Genomic DNA, 10,089 nt, shown 5'->3' with positions numbered 1-10,089 from the left:
AACTACTTTCTCTCTATATCTCTGTTTGGATTTCCTGCCTGGTTTTATTCTACCCTGCCATAGGCCCAAAGTGGCTTTTTTATTAATCAATGGTAATAAAATATATTCACAGTATATGGAGGGGAATCCCACATTACCTCTCCTTTTCTGTCTAAAAGAAAAAGAAAGTTTTAACATTAACATAGTGAAATTACATGTAACAAAACAGGTATCAAGCAACAATTACAGTTACAATATTTAGTCCATTTACATTAGAAAATTAAGGAAAATACTCTATTATCATATCCTCTCTCCATGAGTCCAGGCAGGCCTTCAAACTGTGATCCTCCAGCTTGAGGAGTGGCTGCGATCACCCATCAGGCTAGCTCCAGGTCTTTGTTTTTGATGAAACCTTTGTGGCACCAGGGTGGATTGAAGTTAGGGTTTGCACTGAATCATGAGAAAAGTGAGCCGCTGCCACCACTGCTGCTGCTGCCATTGGGTCTCAATGAAAGCAAATCCCACATGAGTTGAATTCTAAAATCAGGCCACTAGCCAAGGCCAGGGTTGGTTCAGATATTCGGTTGTTTATTTCCTTGTCATTTGCAAGTGATACTATACGTCTCTTTCCCACTCGTAGCTAGGAGTTCACTGGGCCCTGAGCCAGGCTAGACTGTTTAAACAGCAAAACCTTCAAAGTTGTACTTAAAATATTTACCTCATAAAACCCTTGCTAGAAGCCTCAGCATGCTCCAGGAGGCTGGTGACTCCATGGGGAATGGCTCAGGAGGAGACACCCATAGCTCCACGGGGACCAAGCTGTAAAAGGCTTTTGGAAGCCAGCAAAGGTGTGAGATGAGCCAGCACTTCGCTGAGCCATTCAGGGAAAGGGTGTTTTTCACACATTTAATTGATCCTAGGAGCAGAAGAGGAGGCTGGAAGAACAATTCCCCACAGCTCTGTGTGGGGCAGAGGGCTTTGTTCCTGCAGTGCCCTCCAGCGCCCCTGACCCTGGGCATCAGCTGGAGAGCTTGCTCTGAAAAGCAAAGAAGCAAATGAGAAGATAAAAAGAGATTATTTAGAGCTGAAATCAGTCTGTCTGTCTGTCTCTCTGTCTCTGTCTGTCTGTCTGTCTGTCTCTGTTTCTGTCTCTGTCTCTTTCTCTCTGTCTGTCTCTCTGTCTCTGTCTGTCTGTGTTTCTGTCTCTGTCTATTTCTCTCTGTCTGTCTCTCTGTCTCTGTCTCTCTCTCTCTCTCACTCACAGAGACAGACAGATAGACAGACACGGGGAGGGTAGCGGTATGACAGAATGATTCTTTGGCAAAGCTTACAGACATCATAAGAGACCTGCAACAGTGAAATTCACTAGTATAGGGTGTAATGTAAAGAAACCACATTTGCCAGGCCTAGGAAGGCAAACCTGTCATCCCAGCTGAAGCAGGAGGCTGGCAATTTCAAACCCTGCCCCAGCCACAGAGTGGAGAAAGTAGCAGCTAGCCTGGGGAACTTAGCAAGACACCAGGAAGTAAGAGATTAAGGTGTGTTTCCTAGCACCCACATGGCAGTTCATCAGTGCCCCAAACTCCAGTTCCAGAGGATCCTACACCTTCTTCTGGCTTCCAGGGACTCCTTTGGTTCTGTACTCAGCACCATCAGAGGAAAAAAAGAAGTTGAATTTAGGGACTATGATCACCTATAGATTCCTACATTGCCCCAAATGTGTGATGTGTATGTGTGGTCTGTATGTTGGGCGGTGTGATGTGTGTTATATAATGTGTGTGTGTGTGATGGAAAGATAACTGGTGACAAGAATCCATCTAGTATGAAGTTCTCTGTATGGTGGGCACCAGCCTCACCTTTTGCCCAGAACTTCGAGGCTAGCAGCCCCTTGCTTTTAAAAAGAGAGAAAGAACGTTTATGTTCAGATCACCCCTCACCCTCACATGGCTTTAAAGCCGTGTTAGTTCAGCTGATGATGTAGTCATTCCTCAGAACCGAAGGTGATTTTCCATCAGCTCTTGATCCAGTCATTCCTCAGAACCGAAGGTGATTTTCCATCAGAGCCGCCCCTCCCGCACGCGCACTCTCTGACCTGGGACACTCTCATTAGCTGCCGTATTAAGATGCTAGCCCGTCTCTGCAGTGGAAAGAAGATTATCTCCTTACTTCATGTGTCACCGCTGGAGCAATCTTTGTTCAAAGGGGGGGGGGGAGAAAATAGAAAGAGGGAGTGTCCAACAGATATTTGAATTTTGGGTACACTATGCTTTCTAAGGAACGGGATTTCCTGTGATGATAAACCAAGGTGGGATCACGCCATACCTGCTTAGTCATAGGTTGCCTTGACTGTGCGTGTGTACATGTATGTGTGCGCGTGCGTTTGTGTGTATGTGTGTATATGTGTGCACGTGCGTTTGTGTGTGCACGTGCGATTGTGTGTGTGTGCATGTGTGTGTGTATATGTGTGCACGTGCATTTGTGTGTGTGTGCATGTGTACATGTGTGCACGTGCGTTTGTGTGTGTGCATGTGCGTGTGTATATGTGTGCACGTGCATTTGTGTGTGTGTGTGTATAAGTGTGTGCAAGTGTGTGTGTGTGTGCAGTTCTGAGGACTCGCAGAATGAGGCAGAAGCATATTAAAATGCACAAACTGAATCCCAGGTGTCTTCACTGTGGGCCTGTGCCTGCAACAGTGTAGCTAACAGGTGCACTTTCAAGTGAAGTCCCAGGCATAGGGGGAGCTGGCTGGAAAGCCACAGGGTTAGGGCACTGAGGCCACCTCCTGGTCACTCATCAGAAGCCCTCTTGTAGAAATGCATGGCAGGTGGGCAAAAACCATTGTCCATAGAGGGGACTCAGACACAACCCACAGGAGTGGGTGTTGGTTACTGCCCATGGGGTGGGGATGGCGGTGGGAGTCAGTAATCACCCATAGGTAGGCGTGCTCACCTGTCACTGTCTATTTCATCTCAGTAAGAGTCTTTGGCCACGACCACCAAAAGCAGCCGTGGACATATGTGGTGTCCTGCATGACCCTCCCTTTATTTAAGTCCTTCAGGCCACACCTCCCAGGGGCTCCTTCGGGGTCTCCAGGACTTCCATGATCCTCATTAATAAATAGCTCCATTTACACATTATTATGCATATACACATATACATGTGACAATGATAAAAACTAAGAGGCCATGAATTTGAAAGGGAGTGGAGGGGTATGGGAGGGGCTGGAGGAAGAAGAGAGGAAAAGATATAATAAATTTTAATTGAAGAAAAAAATATAAAAAATTTAAATGACAGAAAGAAAATGGGGTTGCAGTCTTTCCTGTTCCCCATTCCTTCTCCTTGGGTGGTCAAATGCTCCCCTACTCGATCCTGTGTTTGCAGAGATAGGAAGAAACTTTCCACTTTCACTGAATATGAAAAAAAAAGACATCTGTTAATATACTTTCAAAAGGCAGCTAGGAGAGATTAGACAGGAAAACTAGAGACACTCAGAGAACAGGAAGAAATATGCCTTTTATTAGAAGTCTTATATGTACAGGGACAGCTGTTCCTCACAACCTAAGGAGGCTGTGAGAAAGCCACCGCCGTCCAAGGTCACCACGCTTACTTACATGGGAAACACCACTTAAACACCATGGCAAGTCATTAACAGATAAAGCCATTACACACAGATGCAAAGAGACACCGGGCTGTGGACACTTTGCGTATTTCCTAAAAACAAGTCCACACAAAAAAATACAATGTGCCAGTAAAAAAAATAGGCGTATCAATACATGTCTGTTTTTCCTTTCTTTCTTTTTTGTTAATACACGGTACTCTGAGCTTTTTTTCTCAAGATTTTTTTTTTTCACATCGAGAATTGCAGGCACTTTAGCAACCCAGCCTTGTTTACAATACATGATGTTCAGACCGACAGATGAACGGCAGGAGTATCAAGGGCCTCGTGACACAGGCATGCATGGAAATGTGACTCCGAGCGCTCTTCTGGGACGTCAGAGTGTTCTCAAGTGGGATGGCTTTCCTTTTATTTGTTTTATGCTTCATGGCAGAATGACTTGGTCATGTGGTCTTGCTGGGAAGGGACGCATCACATGGCTACAAATACTGACTCCAGTCTCAAACACTGTGCTGAGATTCCTTTTCAGAACCCAAAGCTGGTTTTTCCTTGTCCTACCCACTCTGTGTCTTCCTGGCCAACCTATTGCAAGGCAAATAAAGTAAAACAAGGACAGGATAGATCGCTCAGAGCTCCTCTGCCAGTTCCCGCCTCCCTCCGCAGGGTCCCCTGCCCCTTGTTCCCAAGCGTCATGAAGGTGACTGAACAAGTGTATTCATAAACACAGACTAGAATCGTTGTGACATGGGTAGTGAAGGTAGTTATAAGGCAGTTGGAAAGAACCCCCTGACAGCCAAATGGCACTGACTCATGGTTTAGCTTCTTCACTACCGCCCCGAGCCTTTGTTCTCCAAGGACAGAAAAGGAAACGCAGACTGAGTCCCCGAACAGGGACAACCTTGCTGCCAGGTCCTGGAGCGTCCTTGTCCCGGCTGCATGCCATCCTCCCTGTCATCTACCAGAGGCTGAGATGCCACCCTAGCGGAGAGTCCAGGGAGAAAGGGCTCAGCAGCACCTGCAGCTCAGAGTCACTCTCCAAGGTATAGGCATCTCATACACGGCAAGGAGATGAAGCTTCCAGTACTGCGGAGAAGCAGGTGGGCGGTGCCTTGGACTTGGAATTGTTAGCAGGGGGCATCCTTCCATGAGAGAGACACTGAGACACAGTGGCAAAGACATTAAGGCCTTCTGTTTCTTTGCTCGAGCTGCTTAAAGGCACTGATACCAGTGACAGAAGTGTTCTGTAGTACCACTGGAGGGTTTTCACACTCCGAGAACGCAAGTCTTCTGAGGAAAATGTCCTTTATTGCATGACGTGACGTGCTGCCGTCTTCACTGGGGCTCAGGAGTAGAAGGGCCGCCCTTTCTCGGGGGTCTGCAGTCTGTTTAGCCTGGCCACCTGAGATGGAGACGGAGGCACATCTTGCCGGAAGGGCCCCCTGACTCCATCAGCAGGGGGCTGCTTCTTCAGCTGCTGCTCTTTGCGCCTCTGCTCCTGCCGGAGGAGCTCCTGGGTCTCTAGCATGACCCTGGCATTGAAGCCATGCCCGCCTAGATAGCCGTTCCTGGAGCCCTGGTAGCTGGAGTACCTGGGGTTCTCCTTGGCACTCTGGAAGCCTTCGCCAGGGGCATAGTTCTGCTCCCAGGAGTCCTGTGATATAGAGCTGGCATTCTTCCTGCTTTGCCTAGCAATAAAGCAAAGAAGTCGGTCAGGCATGAGAGAGAGAGAGAGAGAGAGAGAGAGAGAGAGAGAGAGAGAGAGAGAGAGAGAGAGATATGAATCTCCAGGCTTTAGCAGCTATCACCATAACCTGGTCATTCACTAGGTATCATGGTGGGGCTGGAGATCTCAAAATTGACATTGCTTGAGGCCCAAGCTTGAGGATCTGAGCTCAATCCACAGTACCCATGTAAAAAGCTGAGTGGGGTAGCACACATTTGTAATTCCAGCACTAGGGAGAGGAGAGAAGAGATCATGGGGCTTCCTGAACAATGAGACCAGAGGGTGTGCTCTGGTCTTCATGTACTCACACACACACTCATGTGCACCGTCACACATGCCCCTGCACTGAGCGTGCAAACACACCACAAACAATGACTGTCCTCAGCGAGTCCTCAGTTTCAGTTAACTGGCCAGCGCAGACAGAACAAAAGACAGAAGCAGACTCAGCAGCTATTGAGACACAGGTGCTTCTCCTAGCGTGTGGTGCCCTCTTGCTCAGGGCGACCATGTCCCCTGTAGTGTGGGCACAGATACAAGGGTGTAAGTGTTAGAGGTCAGGCAGCACCTAGCTGCATGATAAGTGCTGCTCACTTTAGTGTTACTGTTCAAGTCGAAACAACCCCAGTGATGGAATACAGTATCACTCAGACAAGAAGGAAGTACAGCCATTTGAGGGCTAGGGTGGGCTCAGCTGCTAGGGCACTAGCCTAGCATGCAGGAGGCTTGGGTTGCATCCCCAGCACCACATACACAGGTATTGTGAGTGCATGCCTATTATTCTAGGATTAGGGAAGTAGAGGCAGGAGGATGGGAAGTCCAAGGTTCTCCCTAGCTACATAGTGCGTTTGAGACTAGCCTGGAAGGCAGGAGACAGTCTCAGAAAGACAACAGATCAGCCACAAAAGCCACAAAACACAGCAAATAATGCAACAGGCAGCTCCTTCTTCAGCTTGGCTCTCTGGGGTCCTGTGTGTCAGTGGCTGTCACAGGTTGTGCACAACTTCCCGTCTGGAAACACTATCCCACCTCACAGGTTTCCTTCACCAAAGACCAGGTGCTTCACTAGATAACCCATTTCCTATCACCCCAGGATAGGGAGACAAACCCAAGCCACACAGAAACTTCACATCCTACCACTTCTGCAAGAGACTTGCTACAGTTTCCAGAAAACATGATTCTGAGACATCTTTAATTTACTATCAAGGCGCTGAATACTTCTATGAATTTGCAGTAAGATTGTCTCTGATAAAGCATATCAATTGTGTGCCAGGAAGGAAGTCATGCCCTATTTTTCCCCTTGAAAATGGGAGAGGGAGGAGAGATGACACTCATAAAGAAAATGTCTTATTGCTCCATTTATCAGCAAGAAAATCGTGGGTGGTGAGAGGCGAGGCTCAGCCTCTTGTATCAGCCAACACAACACTGCACATTCAAGAGGAGACCGTGGGACGCCTTTGCCTCCCAAAGGAACAGAACGATCGGCATTTGAATGTTCTGGAATGCTTGCAATATGGTCCAGGGAAGAACCTGCCTATTTTCCACATGGCTGGAGCTGGAGCTGGGGAGACACTGCAGATGAAGAGAGAATTAAACCCTCAATGCCACTACAGGCTCTGGGAGCCACCGAGAAGAACGGTGACACCCATCTGGCTTTCCTCATGGGAGCCACTGCAGAATCCTCAGACGGGATGAGTAGTTTTCTTTGCCTACAGCACTGATTATCTACATTTAAGAGGTCACAGACTCATCTGACCAGAGATGTGACAGATGAGAGTGCCTGGGATTTTATATGGTCACCTCCTCATCCGTGGCCTTCCTACCCGACCCTGCGTGTCCCTTGCGTAGAAAGGTGTACTGCAGTCACTCCGGAAACACAGGTTCTTTCTGCATTCAGATCTGTGAAAATGCACCGAGCCATCTCAGGGCTGGATGAGAAGATGCTGTGGGAGGAGGCACTGTTTTGTAGCTCAAGTTAGCTTTAGATGAACGAATACAAAAGAAAGCAAATCCTAAGGTTAGAAATGGGGTATGGGGAACACACACACACACGAAACTAAACATCTAAGCACCTGGCATAGGGAAAAACAGCTTAGGAACACAGATTCAGACGGCCACTTGGGGGAGTTGTGTTCTCCAGGCCTAAGCTACCTGGCGGGTCAAATGGGATGTAGTAGCTGACTGTGTAAGATGCTGGGGAGAAATCAAGGAAACATTACATGCAAACTGCTTAGAAAAGGGCCTGGCTCTCTTCAAGTGACTTGTGGAGCAAGTCGATGTCAAATATCAGCTTCTGGATTTAGGGTGGAGAAGAATGAGGACCACCTTTTGGAGCAAAGGATACTTAGTAGGAAGAGTAATATCAGCTGGTCCCTTCCTTGTAGAGACGAAGTGGGGTAGAATCCAAGAGCTGGTGCCCACTGATGGCCCCTCCACAAGTAATAAGACTATGGGCCAATCAATATGGCCAGGGGCCCCCAGTGGAACTTTCTAAGGGTCGGGGGCCCTCCAATATGTCTTTTTTCAATGTTCTTCTCCATTCCTACATCTTCTGCCTCTTCTCCTTAGCCCAGGTTCCCCCCTTTTGAAGTGAATTGTGTTAAAGTTCTCCTTCAGTTCGTAAGGATACTCTTAAACCCAATTGAAATACAGGAAGCAACATCTTGCCAATATAAACAAGAACTCAGCCCCTAGTGCTCTCCCACACAGGTCTGATGTGCTGTGGCCCAGCAATGTGACCATGGAGGCAGGACTACCACAGGTGTGTAGAGCCATCCCAATCATGCTTGCCTCTGAGACAGAGCGCCAGCCTGCACACAGCCAGTGGGCGGCAATAGCTGCCTTCAACTCGTTAGGCATTCCCATAGATTCCCATAGGGGCCCTTTCCAAACACCCCTCCCAGAGCACCCAGGAGAGAACCTCAGGGTGGCTATGGGCTCCAGTCACGAATAGTGGAGGATGCCTGCATGCCTGGACTTCAAGTATTCTGGAAGGACTGACTGACTGTGACTCTCACTTCCTTCATTTGTCAGAGCTGTTTACCGACAAGATGGGAAATCTCCAAAGAACTTTCTACAGACTTAAACCTCCTTGCCTCTTACCCAGCGTAGGCTAAATGACTTCAGCGGCTAACGTCTGTAGCCACAAGAGGCGGTTAGTGTTCCAAGGGATGTACAGCCTCACAGATGTAAAAAGACAACCGAATGAACTGGTGGGCGCATCACGACCATGCGCAGTGGTGGAAACTTGCTGCACACCCCTCTTGTCTGACCTCTGGGAGTGTTGGGTTCCTTGAGGCAGCCACAGGGAGCGCTGGACTATAGAGGGACTTGCTTTTATCAGAAGGTGAAGCAAGTTCATTTTCACGTGGCTCAGCCAATGCACAGATAAGCACCACCTTCCCCAAACTGCTTTGCTCGAATTCATGCATCTTTTGAGACAGAAAAACAAATGTCTACAGGCTGTCATGCGGCTGAAAACCTGCAGGGTTTTCAATGCGTTTATTCTGCACTATCTAGTTCCTGGGAGGGAGACTTTGGTGGAAAAATGGGGGTGAATTCAGTGTGGCCAGTCATGCGACAGAGTTCTAGACTTTTCACAGAAGACACCCAGAGCAGAGGTCCCTCATGAGCCCAACACCCAAGCTTCTCTTGTTTGATTGTCAGTAAATGAGCCAAGCACCCCTGAGAGGCTAGCACTTCCATACAGAGCAACAGAGGAGACAGAGGGCAATTAGAACAAGGTTTGTGACCGCCCGTCCACAGATGTGCATAAAGGATTCGTCCCTGCAGTAACAGAGCTGGGGTGCACAAAGCAACGGTCACCCCAGAACCCTGGCAGCCAGGCAAGCAAAAGCATGACTGTATTCCCTTTTTTCAGAGAGGGGGAAATTTCGCTTTGGGGATTACAGGTACAGATGCTGGCTCTCTTAGTCAGGCTGCCACCAGACGAGAGGTAGCCCTCCCAAGCCAAGCATGCTCGCACTGCCCACTCCTGGTGACTCCGGTCCAGGTAGAGAAGGTTGTTTCTGCAGTTCTGAGGGAGGCTCACCTTGGCAGTGAGCTGTACTGGCGTTGGGCCTGCTGGAAGCTCTCTCGCTCCTCCTGCCGCTGCCGCTGTACTTGAACCTCCACAGACACGGAGTGTCGGCCACTCTGCGATGCCGGCCGTGAGCTGGGCTGTGGGAGAGACACACAGCTTGTCAGTGAGGGAATGACACCTGCCTTGTCAGACCTCAAGTGATGCCGCTTCAATTCTGGGTCTTCTGCAGTGCTGGAGATGGAACCCAATGCCCACACATGCTGGGAGAGGGTTCTGCCTGAATTATGCTGTCAAGCCTCTGATTTGTGATTCTTACCAAATGATTCTGAAACATTCTGCAGATTCTATGATTTCGTTTATCCACAAGTTTATTTGTTATTCTACCTCATTATTTTGAGACAGCATCTATGTTACCCAGGCTGGGCTTGCATTCACTGTGTTGCAGCTAACACTGACCTAGAACTTCTGATCCTCCTTGCTCTACCTCCTGAACACTGGGATCAGCATGCTTGGTTTATCGTGGCACTGGATATGGAACCCAAGGCTTTGTGCATGAAGGTAACCTCTACGCCAACTGAGCCACCTCTCAGCTCCCCTGTCACTGTTTTTTTTGTTTGTTTGTTTTGTTTTTGTTTTTTTCTTTAATTTGAGACAGGGTTTCTCTGTAGCTTTTGGTTCCTGTCCTGGAACTAGCTCTTGTAGACCAGGCTGGTCTCGAACTCACAGAGATC

General features: G+C 48.4%; 1 protein-coding gene across 12 annotated transcripts in view; it reads right to left on the bottom strand.

The window, feature by feature from the left end:
- Nucleotides 1-3,482: 3,482 nt before the first annotated feature.
- Nucleotides 3,483-10,089, bottom strand: part of Pard3 (par-3 family cell polarity regulator) — a 515,659-nt gene continuing 509,052 nt past the window's right edge. For all 12 annotated transcript variants that reach the window (XM_026777989.1, XM_026777997.1, XM_026778008.1 and 9 more), the window contains 2 exons: nt 9,368-9,495; nt 3,483-5,281 (listed from right to left, as the gene is read on the bottom strand). In XM_026777989.1, the coding sequence (XP_026633790.1) occupies nt 4,939-5,281; nt 9,368-9,495 (471 nt within the window). In that variant the 3' untranslated portion in view covers nt 3,483-4,938. The remainder of the gene's footprint in view (nt 5,282-9,367; nt 9,496-10,089) is intronic.

This window comes from Microtus ochrogaster, chromosome 4, assembly GCF_000317375.1.
Source record: "Microtus ochrogaster isolate Prairie Vole_2 chromosome 4, MicOch1.0, whole genome shotgun sequence".
Lineage (NCBI taxonomy): Eukaryota > Metazoa > Chordata > Mammalia > Rodentia > Cricetidae > Microtus > Microtus ochrogaster.
Note: the sequence above shows the minus strand (reverse complement) of the source record. Positions and strands in the feature narration are given on the sequence as shown.